Source organism: Rhipicephalus microplus, chromosome 3 (genome assembly GCF_043290135.1).
Source record: "Rhipicephalus microplus isolate Deutch F79 chromosome 3, USDA_Rmic, whole genome shotgun sequence".
NCBI lineage: Eukaryota > Metazoa > Arthropoda > Arachnida > Ixodida > Ixodidae > Rhipicephalus > Rhipicephalus microplus.
The window spans coordinates 87,319,675-87,332,803 of NC_134702.1; the positions used below are offsets into that span (position 1 = coordinate 87,319,675).

The following is a 13,129-nucleotide window of genomic DNA, read 5'->3' on the forward strand; positions in this document are numbered from 1 at the left end:
GCGAGGCAAGTTGCACCCTGCGGTGGCCCAGTTGAAAATCTCTTTTATAGCTCACCCGAAAGTGAACAGTTCTTTATGTGGAAAGTTTTGTCATTAGAATTTTAGTTTTAAGAAAAAACAAACACAATATTGAAGATTCTTTTTAATGGCTATCCTCCCATGTGGTATTACGACAGCTTACGCCTTGCCGAAGGGAAGCTAAATGCAAATAATAAATGGACGTTGATTGTGAACTTAGCGGCCCAAAAGCCTCGTAGTGCTACTTTTGTGAAAAGAAGGTACTTCGTTTGAAAATAAATTACGTTTTAAAGGCCCGCATGGCGTCAACGCGGTTTGTATTACTGGCCTGAAAGCATTTTTTATCGCGTTACTGTTGCCGTGCCCAACTTTGTCCGCATTTATTGCGCTGGCGTCGACACTAGACACAGCAGAGCTAAACTAGTCGGAGCCACAGCAGCAGCAATGGCCATTGAAAAAATTGCGGCTTGTTTGGTTTGACTGGGCTCCGTTAGCTGAAACCACCTATACAGCTTAAGCAGGCGAAAACAAATATTTTAGATAATGTTTCGCACCATTCTCGTACATAAAATTGCGAGGCAGTACGTTTTTTTTAAAAATCAAATAGAAATGGAAGAGCAGAATTTTATTACGTCACTTGATGCATTGAAAGTAGTTTTATTGCATCTAGTTTATTTGCTAGCGATTAATTATAATCGGACGCTCTCATGTCATTGGGATCATTTCCAAGACGTCCCATTCGTGGCTCACGTTATGTGATACATTTAGCTTAATTTAGCAATAAGTAGATACTGTTGTCAGCAATAGTATTGTTTAGACGTTTGAAATAGTTAGCTCTGACACTGACATAAAATGTCGTTTGCCTGAAGTGTCCCTTTAACGTATAGGACCTTTTTTGTTTTTCGATGCTTCTCTGCTTGTTCAGCTGCATCAACAAATTAAAGTGTATACGCGAGTCCCGCCGTGGTGGTCTGTTGGCTAAGGCACTCGGCTACTGACCGGCAGGTCGCGGGTTCGAATCCTGGCTGCAGCGGCTGCATTTCTGTAGAGGCGGAAAAGTTGTATGCCTGTGAGCTCTAATTTGGGCGCACGTTGAAGAACCCCATGTGGTCGAAACCTCCGAAGCCCTCCACTACGGCGTCTCTCACAATCATATGGTGGTTTTGGGACGTTAAACCCCACATATCAATCAAAGTGTACACGCGAGTGCATGCTGTCGTCACGAGCTCAAGCAGGCGCAAACAGGGCGTACAAAAAAAAACTAAACGGGTAACAACGAAGAACAAAAAAAAAACGTACCGAGGGAAGAAATTCCCGACATATCTGCCCTTCAGCGCGAGCAGGCATCCCAGCTACATTCCCGAGGATTTTCGTGAAACAGAAAAGACTACGGCTTACGGCTAGGCTCGCTGTGAAAAGCGTAATCAGATGGTTCTGATCACCTTAGGAATATTGTAATGTGACAGGTCTCGATAACGCCTCTTTAGATCAACAAGTATCGTCCTTCAGCTAAAGTACATCGCGTAACACGGAACGTGGTTCCTGCACGCTCGCGTGCCGCGCGGACGTAACCGGTTTGTGAAACCGTGCGTCTTTTGGGGGTGTTTCCACGCACCCTTGCCCTAGTGAGAGTGGAAGACAGTAAGTAAGCCTCTTCCTGCCCCAGCAATCTGGTACCTGGGTGACAAATGCGCTCGTACAGATAAGCTTACTCCGAAGCATCATGAGCTTCACTCCTTATATCTCTGCGTGTGGTCGCTTTGGTGGAGCATTGGGCAGATAAGCAGCTCAGAATGAGAACTTCTCCAGCCATACAGCGCGGAAACCGTGGTTTATGCGAGAGCGACGACGCCGATTAGAAAAGAAGGGTTCTGGGCATGAGTACCGTGAAAGGCATTCCGAATGAACTCAAGGATCCGTGCTCCTGTTCGTGAAAGCTTCGCACGCGTGGCGGAACAGCACGAAATGTACGTGCCATTGAAAGGTGGCAGGTTTTTCCGCCCAGTGAAATCCACGAGTGCGGGGATCATACTCTCGTTAAGGCACGGGATGGATCTGCAGTCGTGGATGGGCAGTCGTATGATTCAAGCATTTTTTGTTTCGCCTGTTCGTAGAGTGGTACGTTGTCGTGGATATTTATACACAGAGCACATAGGCTACCAAGTTCATCTAAGGCAGGGGTTCTAGGGGAACTCCGTCGGTTTTTACAGAAAATCTTGGAACCACTAACTGTCAATTTACTTGTCTGGATAAATAAATTAGTTGTTCATGGTGGTAAAACAGGAGCGCGTTGCACTCGTTCAGGCCGCTCACGGAACTCTTAGATGTCCTTCATGAAACCGCGGGTTCCGCGGAACTCTCTTTGAGAACTCTTCCTTTAAGGCAAGCATCAAGTAACAAACAAATCTTATTTTGCCGAAATTGGCAAAATTGGCAACGTGCATGACTTTTTTTATGAGGCTGCAAAAGGTATAAAAAGGCTGTCGCATATTGGCAACAGGTTGCTATCAAGAGACACTGAAGTTCTGCTACCGCGCTACAATCTAAGCGGCATGAACAACATGGTAATACGAAAATTTTTGGCAATAATATATAGTTGGTTTATTCTCACAGTGCACATCTAGCCCTTACAGCTCAAAATTCTAAAAAAAAAGACATCCAAGCAAGACGATTTCTTTGGGAATTGATGCATCTAGAAACAACAGCCAATAGCTCTGTTAATGAGTTGTTTACTTAAATTATATGACAGAGATCACTCGATGTGTACGAGTTGTACAAAGTTTAGCGCAATCATTATTGACAGCTACTCCAGTATCCTCTAGAGGGATTAACTCCCCAGTCGGCTGTGTCACTATGTGCGTGTACCTATACTGTCATCTTTGTCATCTATAGTACCACCCATTATCGCACGTCGGCAGTGGGTGCCACAAAAGAGCCGCTAAGGTTCTGGCCTTCGTGAGACGACAGACTTTGAACCAAGCACGAGCATATACTGCCGAGGGCGAACCAAAAAAAAATGTAAGCTTCCCTTTCCGCTTTGCTGCTCCGGCAGTGAACGGAGATCGAGAGCGCTTCTGGTTCAGGGCCGTTTCGGCACCTGTGGAATCCATGTCGCGTATGGGCGGCCACGCGACGCAATACCGTCAAAACAAACAAAACGCCGCAAGTGCTCGCCGCTGACTTCGCGATGCCCTTCTTTTTTGTGTTTACTTTACTTTAGCTGCATTTCGTCGTCATCGTTGTCCCAAAGTCTCGGTATAAAAACATCCGGAAGCTGCTTCAGTGAGCATCACACAGGTTCGGTTTCTTGGTGGTGTACGTACAGCAGACACTCGGTAGCCATGGTGAGTTCGACGTCTACAGAGTTTCACGATCCCTTCCGCCGCCCGCAGTTCCAGGATAAAACGTCGCCTTAAAGGACTGAAGCTTGATGATTAATCTATATGTAGGGTTTAACGTCCTAAAACCGCCGTATGAATATGAGAGCCACCGTAGTGGAGGGCTCCGGAAATTTCGACTGCTTGGGATTCTTTAACGTGCACCGAAATTCGAGAAAACGAGCCCAAGGCATTTTAGCCTCCATGGACAATGCAGACACTGCAGCGGGGATTTGATCCCGCGACCTGCGGGTCAGTAGCCGAGTACCTTAGCCCCTAGACCACCACGGCAAGGTGGCGTGAAAAATGCTGCCTCAAAGACAGGACCACTCGTAGAAGAAACGAAAATCATGGTATTACCACCATTTGTTTGCAACAAAGCTTATCATGTACGGGATTTTATTTTGGTACTGGCGATGACCGCCGTTGATAATAGGCATCGTGCGCAAGTGAAACCCTGAGTTCCTTTGGTGTATACCTCCTTATTGTTTTAATGAAGTCAATATTTATAATCATAATAACAATTTACAACAGGAACATTGAGAATATCGGACACACCATAGTCACAGCTTCGCAAGCTTCCTCCATCTTGGTAGTAGGACTGATCATTTTTTGCTATAATCCAGGTTAAGGGTGCTAAATGAAAACAAAATTTGAACATTGACGTGCCTCTAAATGTTGTGTTCGAGAAAAATGTCACGTGGTGTGAAGTTTATGTTTACGGTATTTCTGAAATTAGTGAGCTTTGAAGATTTGAGCTCAGTGCTTCTTCTTTAGGTTTTATTTATTGTTCACAATCGCAAATTGCAATGCAACGACAAGCATAGGAGCTTAGCCACATGCTTAAGGCAACAGACTGCCGGAACTTATGAACCGTGGCAGCATGCTACAGACCTCAAACGATTGGGTTCGAATATAAGTCACTTCAATGAGCGCAAGTCAAACAAACACTGGTGTACCACTCATTGTGTGCAAAAACATAATAACGCTGGCAGTTCCAATTATTTCAGAGGCCTCGACTGCACTATCCATCATATCCCACGGTGCACTTTCAGGATGCTAAAAAGTAGAATAAAAATAGAATAAAGTCAATATCTCTGGAGATCTGCCACCGCTAGGCAGGTATTTTACAGCCGGTAGTGAACGTTTTACCAGAGAAATGGGCTGCGATCTGAATTTAGAGTGTAGCAGTACAGGAAAGGAGAAAAACTAAACATAAATTGCTTCAATGAAGGGAGACAAATGCATCTTTTCTTCACCTGAGCTTGAGCCATTAGCAACTCTGTGACACGTAAGCTGAACCATTGCAAAGGAGAAAGGCACACTGCGAAGGTAGAGATTTGTTCTGACTGCATTTCACTGGACACTCCATTACGAGAAGTGTGCTGCTTATATAAAAAGTGGGAACTTGGCAATCGCCACAGGGGATAACGTATACTCGAATGCATTCTTGCTCAACCGCATAACTCCAGTTGTAGATTAATGTCAAAGTTACAGTTCCGGGACACGGTTGCGATAAATCATTTAAACATATCTCTAATGTTCTTCCAGACAACTTATCCAGGAAATCATTGAGAACGTGTTATTTAGTGCAAATTTACTGCTTTGTTTTTACGAGGCAGCTAACCAAAAAAGAGGAATAATTGAGAATATTAGTTTAGATTAGAAGGAATATTTTTCAGTTCAGTTTTCAAGGTTACTTATGTAGAGGGCATTAGAAATGAGTAGGACCGCTATATTGGCCAGCCTGTTTAAGATAGTTTAAAATGCTTATAATCAACAGTATAAATGTGGCATGAAGATGTAAGATGTCACCAAGAAAAAGTTGGTGAGATTCGAAAAATAACTAGAACCAAACAAGGAACATCAACAAATGATAAGCACTGAGGAAAACGCTGTAAAAGACATACTTTAAGTATATCATACTAATAAAGTTATAGCTTACAGAAGCTTCGGGAATACGAAGATAATAAAAAGTAAAAAGTTATTACGAAATTTATTATAGGCCGAGCTCAAATGCATTTGAGAGAAAAATGCATCAAGGTTTTAGAGTGATTTCACTGTGTTCAAAATTTGTAGAGAGCAGAAAGGACATATTAAGCACAAAGACTGTAATTCCTGCATGTGTTTGGGAACTGGGAAAAGGTATTCGTTCAGTAACGCTACTCCTGAACAACAGATTACAAAGCACGCTAATTTCTTTTCAGTAATTTCATTTGTCTCTTCGCTTTAGCTATTTCTGCTTGCACGCAGAAAAAGACATATGAATAATTCTTCTCGCAGTTTCGTGCCCTCATCGTCCTGGCTATGGCCAGCAGCGCTTTCGCTGGCTACGTCGGTGGCTTCGCGCCCGGCAGCTACGCCGTGGCAGCCCACGCCGCTCCCGCAGTGACCACGGTCCACCACGCCCCCGCAGTCGCCACCGTTCATGCCGCTCCTGCAGTCACTACCGTGCACGCTGCGCCATCCGTCTCCACAGTCTCTAGGTTCCAGACGTACCACGCACCAGCCGTCGCAGCCGTAGCTCCAGCAGTCACGACCTACCACGCTCCCGCCCGTGTCGTCTCTGTCGCCCCCGCTAGGGTCACTGCCTACCGTGCTGCCCCGGCCTTCTTCGCAGCACCCGCTCCAGTGGCTGTGGCCGCACCCGCCGTGACCCGAGTACACACCTATCACGCTGCTCCAGCCGTCGTCGCTGCCCCAGCCGTCACCAGGGTCGCGTACGCTGCTCCTGCAGTGACATACGCCGCACCGGCTGTCACTAGGGTCGCCTACCACGCTGCTCCCGCCGTCACTACCGTCCACGCTGCTCCCGCCGTCGCCACTGTCCACGCAGCGCCAGCTGTCGCCGTAGCTCCAGCCGTTACTAGGGTCGCTGCATACCACGCGACTCCCGCTGTGGTGGCTCACGCACCAGCAGTGGCCACCGTCCATGCTCCTGCCGCCGCCGTTACTCGCGTCGACACGGTGCACCACGTGTCACCAGCCGTCGCGACGACAGTGGCCGCTGCACCCGCTGTTGCTCATTACGGCGTAGGATATGGGCTCCTTCCCACGTATGGTCTCAACTACAAGTATGGCCTCGCTGGTGTCAACTACGCCACCCTTCTGCACAAGAAGAAATGTAAGTAGCTCACATCTCTGGTAATAATTATTACTATACAAGGCTCTTCTCGTTTAAAAGCAATGGCCGATATTGACCGGAAAGTAATAAGCGTTTAACTTCGGTAAACATGTATAGGGCGCTAGGAAATAGCCTACTGACGGTAAATGGTGTGAGACAAGAACGTGTACCGACCATATCAAAAGGGACGCGCCTTTACGGTTCTGAAAGTCCACTTCCTGGAATGACGAAGGCTTTCACAAACTAATTTGCCAGTTCACTTGTAATTTTCTGTCGCAAGCCAGCGCTCCAAATATATCAGAGCATAGCTGCTGATGAAAATTTTGTTGCAATCAAGGGCCTGACGGAATTTAGACCGTCATGAAAGAAACATCGGTAAAAACACCGAAGGACGACGGGAAAGGGAAGTAAATTCTAACCAATATACACGTTAGGATCCAAACGTGCCGTCAACATTTTCACTTTAGTGGGAAGTTTGTTAACGAACCGTTTTTCAATGAAATGATGAAAACAGCACTCATGCCTGAGATGCTACAACTTGTATAAAAAAACGCCCATGTCTTTTGCATTTTCTTTTTCAGAAACAACAGCGAAGTCAGAGCTAATTTGACATCGCACCGAGAGCAACTGCCATAGCCGTCATCTCTTATACTCTGTACAGTTATGCAATAAATATGTTTCTCCAAGAGTCAGAAACATGTGGATAGTTTTGTCGCCCTCTTTCTCACTGTTTCCCGATATTTATGCTACAGGGAATTCATGTGGTATTCCTCTATTCATTTCTGTCTTCTGCTTTTTCTCATTCTCTTCCCCTTTCTTCTCAGCTCTTTTTTTTGTATTGATTAGCTTACACCAATTTATTTTCAAAAAACCACCCCTACTAGAGCGATGTTCTTGGACACCTTACAAAAATACTTTTTCTTATGACGTAATAACTTCAGTGTTTAAGTGCGTGCACATAACCATGTTCGTCCACAAAAAGTAAATGTCCCACAATGTTTACTTTCTGTATGAAGGATGAGTTTATGTAGTAATATTACGACGTGCTGTTGAGTTGAACACTTCTCGAGGTGCCTGCAGAATCCCGAAACATCTTCTGTGAAAAACGAAATTTTGCAGTCGTTGGTTGAAGAGATTATGGGACTTGTCGTTCGATAAATTTCTCTCAGGTGCACATAAAGAAGAACTTTACAATGTTATAGAAATCCCATAATAAAAATAGCTTAGTATTTGCCCAGAACGCTAATACGTAAACATTTCCGGGCCTTCACAGCTTGGATCTGATATGCCGACGCAGGTTTCAAAGGATTCGTACATGTAATTGAAAACTGGGAGGAAAAGGTTACGTAAGTTATCATGGAAACTCTGTTTTGTCTGTATTACTTGGCTGGTTCGGACATTACTGAAAAGGACGTATTAGCGCAAAGAATGAATTGATGAACTCACGAAAGAAGAAGACCAGTAATGTTTTTTGAGCACATGTCAAAATTAAAAAAAAGCATACATTGTTATTTAACCGTAAGAGACTATATATACAGCGTGTTTGAAATTACACAAAACTTGCATGCTCACTAATACGCCCACGATGTGCGTGCATATTCTACAAAGGTGAGTATGTTATAAGCAAATGAGTTGTTTTGCAAAACTTAACCAGAAATGCGAGGAAACTGCCAGGATGAATTTCGGAACTTCAAAACAAGGCAAATATATCACGAAGGGGCGTTTCAGCGAATAGTATACAAATTTACCATTCAAACGATAATATATGATAGTGCAAGCGTTTAAAGGATTGTTTTATAGGGGATAAAACTGCACCTAATTGTCTTTGATTGAGTTTTCTGTAGAAGTATTGTAATATTTTTAAACCGTAGAAGAAACAAAATGGGTGAAACAGTTGCGTAAGATGCTTCAGTAAACACAAATATTTAGGCCATTAGGATCCCAATAGCAATCTAAAATGCTCTGTGTATGCGATTGGTTACGTGTCAGCTCTGACAACTTTTTTTGCTGGGCTAGCAATCAAGCTTTCATCAAAAAGCGGCTGCTATCTCAAAGCAGTAGGGACACGGTGACCCATGTAAACAAAACAATTTATCGAGCTTGCAGAAATACACAATCTGATATGCACAGAGCAAACGACACTTAAATATCATTCAAGCAAATATGAATCACAAAAAGTAAGCTGGAAGCCTTTCTTCAATCGGTTTTGTTAATAAACATTGCTGTAAAAATATGTAATAAATAATAAATATAAATAACTAATATAGTGTTAGCTGTGTGTAATCATTTTAAAAAATGCCCATAAGCTTTCAATGAAACTGTTACTCACAGGAAGTCAACACACCATTACGTTGTCATGGGCGTCATGACTTCGTTGTTGATTCTAGACAGACCATTGACCCATAAAGTACTCATTAACGGCCCGCTAGCGCTTATCTTCGCGTCCTAAATATCGTATTGAGTTGCATCGCCTCCGCGGATTAAAATTTACTACCTCCGGCTTACTAAGAGACCATTTCAATTCGAGTAGATGGCAGCATGGAGCCAGCAGGTTTTGAACGACCAGCCGCGAACGGTGGCTCGTGCTTACTGTCCGGCTGACGTCGGAGGTGTCACAATATCCCGAAATCGAGCCAGTTGTTCATAGTAAGCGGCAACTCACACCTTTATGGCTATATACAAAACGTTCAGTTCCATTCCGTTAAAACAAAAATTCATTTCTCTCTACATAGATGAGCAAAAAAAGCAACCTCACAGAAATCGTTGTACTGTTACAAAAAAAAAAAAAAAACTTCTTGTGTATCGTTGTTAAGGTCACTTGGCGTCGGCCCTCGAATTTCTTTAGGAGAAACAATTATCTTTGATATATTTTTTATTCTAAACGACCCGTTGGAGTTCAATGCATTTTTAGTGGCCAACCACCTTAAGCTCGCACAATGTCCGGCCATTCTCGTCGAGGCTCAACTCACCGTGACCTCACTCGCAGTGGAGGTGTGAAAAATCTTTGCGCAATACCGTCTACAGAGCGTACATACGCGCATATGCTTTGAAAAATATAAAAGGCCACAACACCACAAAAAAAAATCATTATTTGACCACTAGTCGATCATCACTGCAGAACAAAATAAAAGGCTCTTAACCGCAATCAAATGGAACGCCAGAACATCGAAGAAACAAACCAGCAATGTCAGGAACTTGTAAACAACCCGAAAAATCTGGTAATAACAAAAAAGTTATCAAAAGGCTGTGAACAAAATAACAAGATAAAAGGCCGGAGCACTGTAGAAGCATTGTCATTTCGCCACGGGCAAATCAAGTCATTTGACAGATCAAATGGTTAACCAGAACAAAATGAAAGGTCAATAACCAGAACAAAATAAAAGACCTTGATTCGGGATCTCATGTACGCTGCTTTGCACCATCAATAGCATTTACCACTCACATTTCTGCAATTTTATTTCTCTCTGTGTTTAGAATAGAATATTCTAAACACAGAGATGTGCCGAAGTGTATGTGCCCTGTTACTGGAATAGTATGAAGCCTTTGTGTTCTGTACATGCTGTAAATAAAACTTTTTCTAAACACAAAAACCGAATAAAACGATACATATAGCGATATAAAGTGACACACATGGTTACACCACCGGTTCCTGAAAAGTGCTCATGATTGCACGAAGTCATATTTGTTTCTGTTAGGGATAGCCGACAATGCTCATTGCGACGCGTGCCGTGCCTAGGAGGGCTTTGCAGCATATCTTCTGCGACTGCCTTCGCAACGCTGTGCAGAGACGATCCCTCTCATGCGCTCTCGCTCGTTTTGACAACAGAACGATGACACTAGAAACCATTTTCCAGTGCCCTCCAGAAGAGTCCTCGAGAGTTCAAGCAACTAAGACATTTCTAAAATATGCAAGGAGAATACGCTTGCACGAGAGGCTGTAGACTCTTAATGATGTGGTATACCACACAAGATTGCCGCTATGCGCGGTAGCATTATGTGTGTGCTTGAGTGCTATGCCTCTCTTTCTCTCTTTCTTCACTTTTGTTTCCATCTCACCCATCCCTTCCTCTTCTTGAGGATAGTATACCAGTTATGGCAAACTGGTTAATATCTCTGCTTTTTTTTTCTCTCTCATTTTCCTTCCTTGACGATTGCTACATCTCTAGGACTGAGCACGGGAATAACAGGTCACCTTGTTCGCCCTCAGTATTCGAGATGACATGCATGCATACGAATTCCCCTCAAGTATTCGATAAGATACGTTGTAAGCAGGTGAGGCTTACATAAAATACTCTCAGTTATTGAGTAACTGTTGTATTATTCTCACCACGCAACTGATGAATGCTGCGAAATAATACAGATGCTTGGTGTTTAGTAGTTTAGCGACACACTTGAGGATTTATGCTTTGCAGATGCAGATCATGGCACGACTCATGGCATGATGTTGATGCAAAGAACAATAAATTTGTAAATTTTTTCCTTTACTTTAGTAAGTGGTACATTCATCGTATTTTTTTCGCATGCTTTCATTGATTTTTATTGGCGCGTTATCATCTCTTTTGACTAGTTTGAATGACATCGCTGGAATCCTAGGTGTGCCTTCAGAAAGCTTGATGGTCGGCCTTTTACTGAAGGAAATTTTTTTGGAGCCTGACTTCACAAGACATCAGCTCAGAAAACCCCGCGAGTCCTTCAGCGGTAGTTCAAGGCAAAGAAAATGATAGACTGCCTATGGTACACTCCTCTTTAAGTGCGCTTGTGTACGTGTATGAGCGCGTGCGTGCGTGTGGGTATATATATGTGTGTGTGTGTGCGTTGAAATAGGTATGTATTTCTTTGTTCTTGTACTCGCTCTTTCCCCTCCCCATGAGTAAGGTAGTAAATTGGACACTAGTTACCAAACTGCTCATTCTATATTTTTTTTCGATTTCTTCTTTTTGGGCATGAAAAAAAAAAGTTTAGTCGAAGATAAAGCATTGAAGAAACTTTTATACATGGAGGTTTGTCTTTGTCAGGGTCCTGACAGAGATTAGTGCTTTTGTGAAATTGTCAGCTTCTCGAAATAAATTCTCTTTTCGACAATTTCACTTCAATTTATCTGACTTTTTCATTCAGTAGAACTAATTAACACGATTGCTTACATATTGCACAGTGCCAGAGAGTAAGTGTTGTCAAGTTGCGTAGCCTAACGAAAATTTTGCGAATGATGCATCGTGAAAAAAAACTGTTTTAGAAAGCCGGATGCCATATAACTAGATTTGAACAATCATGATAATTTCTATTCTTCTGCGATCGCCACTAACCTGGCCACACACATCATAAAACTACTCGAACTCATGATTGTATAGCGCAGTGCGGTCATGTGGGGACCCTTCATAGGACGTACGTGCCCGAATTGCTTAACTTAAACGTTTTTACTTCTCTGTCCACTTGCCATTTGGTTTAGCGTAATCTACTAGCATGTTATATATCATTTTGAGATTTATACGTTTTTATGCTGTGCAAGCATCGTGGCCGTTGTACATAATGACTTACCACAAGACCACGCTTGTCTGCAGATCTAGTGAGCTCTCACTCTGCGATATAAATTACAGAATTAGGCAACTGTAATCACTACATTTACCACCCTCTAGCTCCTCAAATAGTACAGCTAGACTTCCCTCACTAGATAAGGTTCTAGCGTTAAACGTTGCCAAGTTCAGGTTCCAATGGCGGCCTGTCCGGATCCACAGATTCTTAGCACCCTCTGCTGCGTTGCAGATCTGACCGCCGCCGTGGTCAGTTGCTTCGCAGCTGCTGGGGACTGAGGGCCGTGAGTTAATAGAGGGTGTTAAATGGGATATAATAGGGCTCAGTGAGGTTAGGAAGACAGATGAGGCCTATACGGTGCTACAGAATGGGCACGTCCTTTGCTACAGGGGCTTGGCAGACAGAAGAGAACTGGGAGTGGGGTTCCTAATTCACAGAAACATAGCTGGCCACATAGAGGAATACTATAGCAATAATGAAAGGGTGGTAGGTATCGTAATTAAACTGAATAAAAGATACAAGATGAAGGTAGTACAGGCTTACGCGCCTACATCCAGCCATGATGACGCTTCAGTTGAAAGCTTCTATGAAGACGTGGAATCGGCAATGAGTAAGGTAAAAACACAGTATACTATAGTGATGGGCAACTTTAATGCAAAGGTAGGGAAGAAGCAGGCTGGAGACAAGGCAGTAGGAGATTTTGGCATCGGTACAAGAAACGCCAGAGGAGAGCTACTAGTAGAATTCGCAGAACGCAATAGTTTACGGATTTTGAATACCTTCTACCGAAAACGAGAAAACCGCAAGTGGACATGGAGGAGCCCTAATGGCGAAAATAAGAACGAAATAGACTTTATAATGAGTGCACACCCTGGAATCGTGCAGGATGTGGAAGTGATTGGCAAGGTACGATGCAGTGACCATAGAATGGTACGGTCTCGAATTCGCCTAGACTGTACGGTCTGGTACGGTCTCGAATTCGCCAAGAAACCAATCAATCAGCTAGCACTGAGAGGGAAAGTACAGGAATTCAGAGTGTCGCTGCAGAACAGGTACTCGGCTCTTAGTGAGGAAACCAACC

The 13,129-nt window shown here is 43.5% G+C and overlaps 1 protein-coding gene across 1 annotated transcript; it reads left to right on the forward strand.

Moving 5' to 3' along the window:
* Positions 1 to 3,263: 3,263 nt before the first annotated feature.
* On the forward strand, positions 3,264 to 7,215 carry LOC119186045 (uncharacterized). Its single transcript, XM_037434831.2, has 3 exons — positions 3,264 to 3,362; positions 5,679 to 6,519; positions 7,101 to 7,215. Coding segments are annotated over exons 1-3 (846 nt in total). The 5' UTR covers positions 3,264 to 3,359; the 3' UTR covers positions 7,103 to 7,215.
* The last annotated feature ends 5,914 nt before the right edge of the window (positions 7,216 to 13,129 follow it).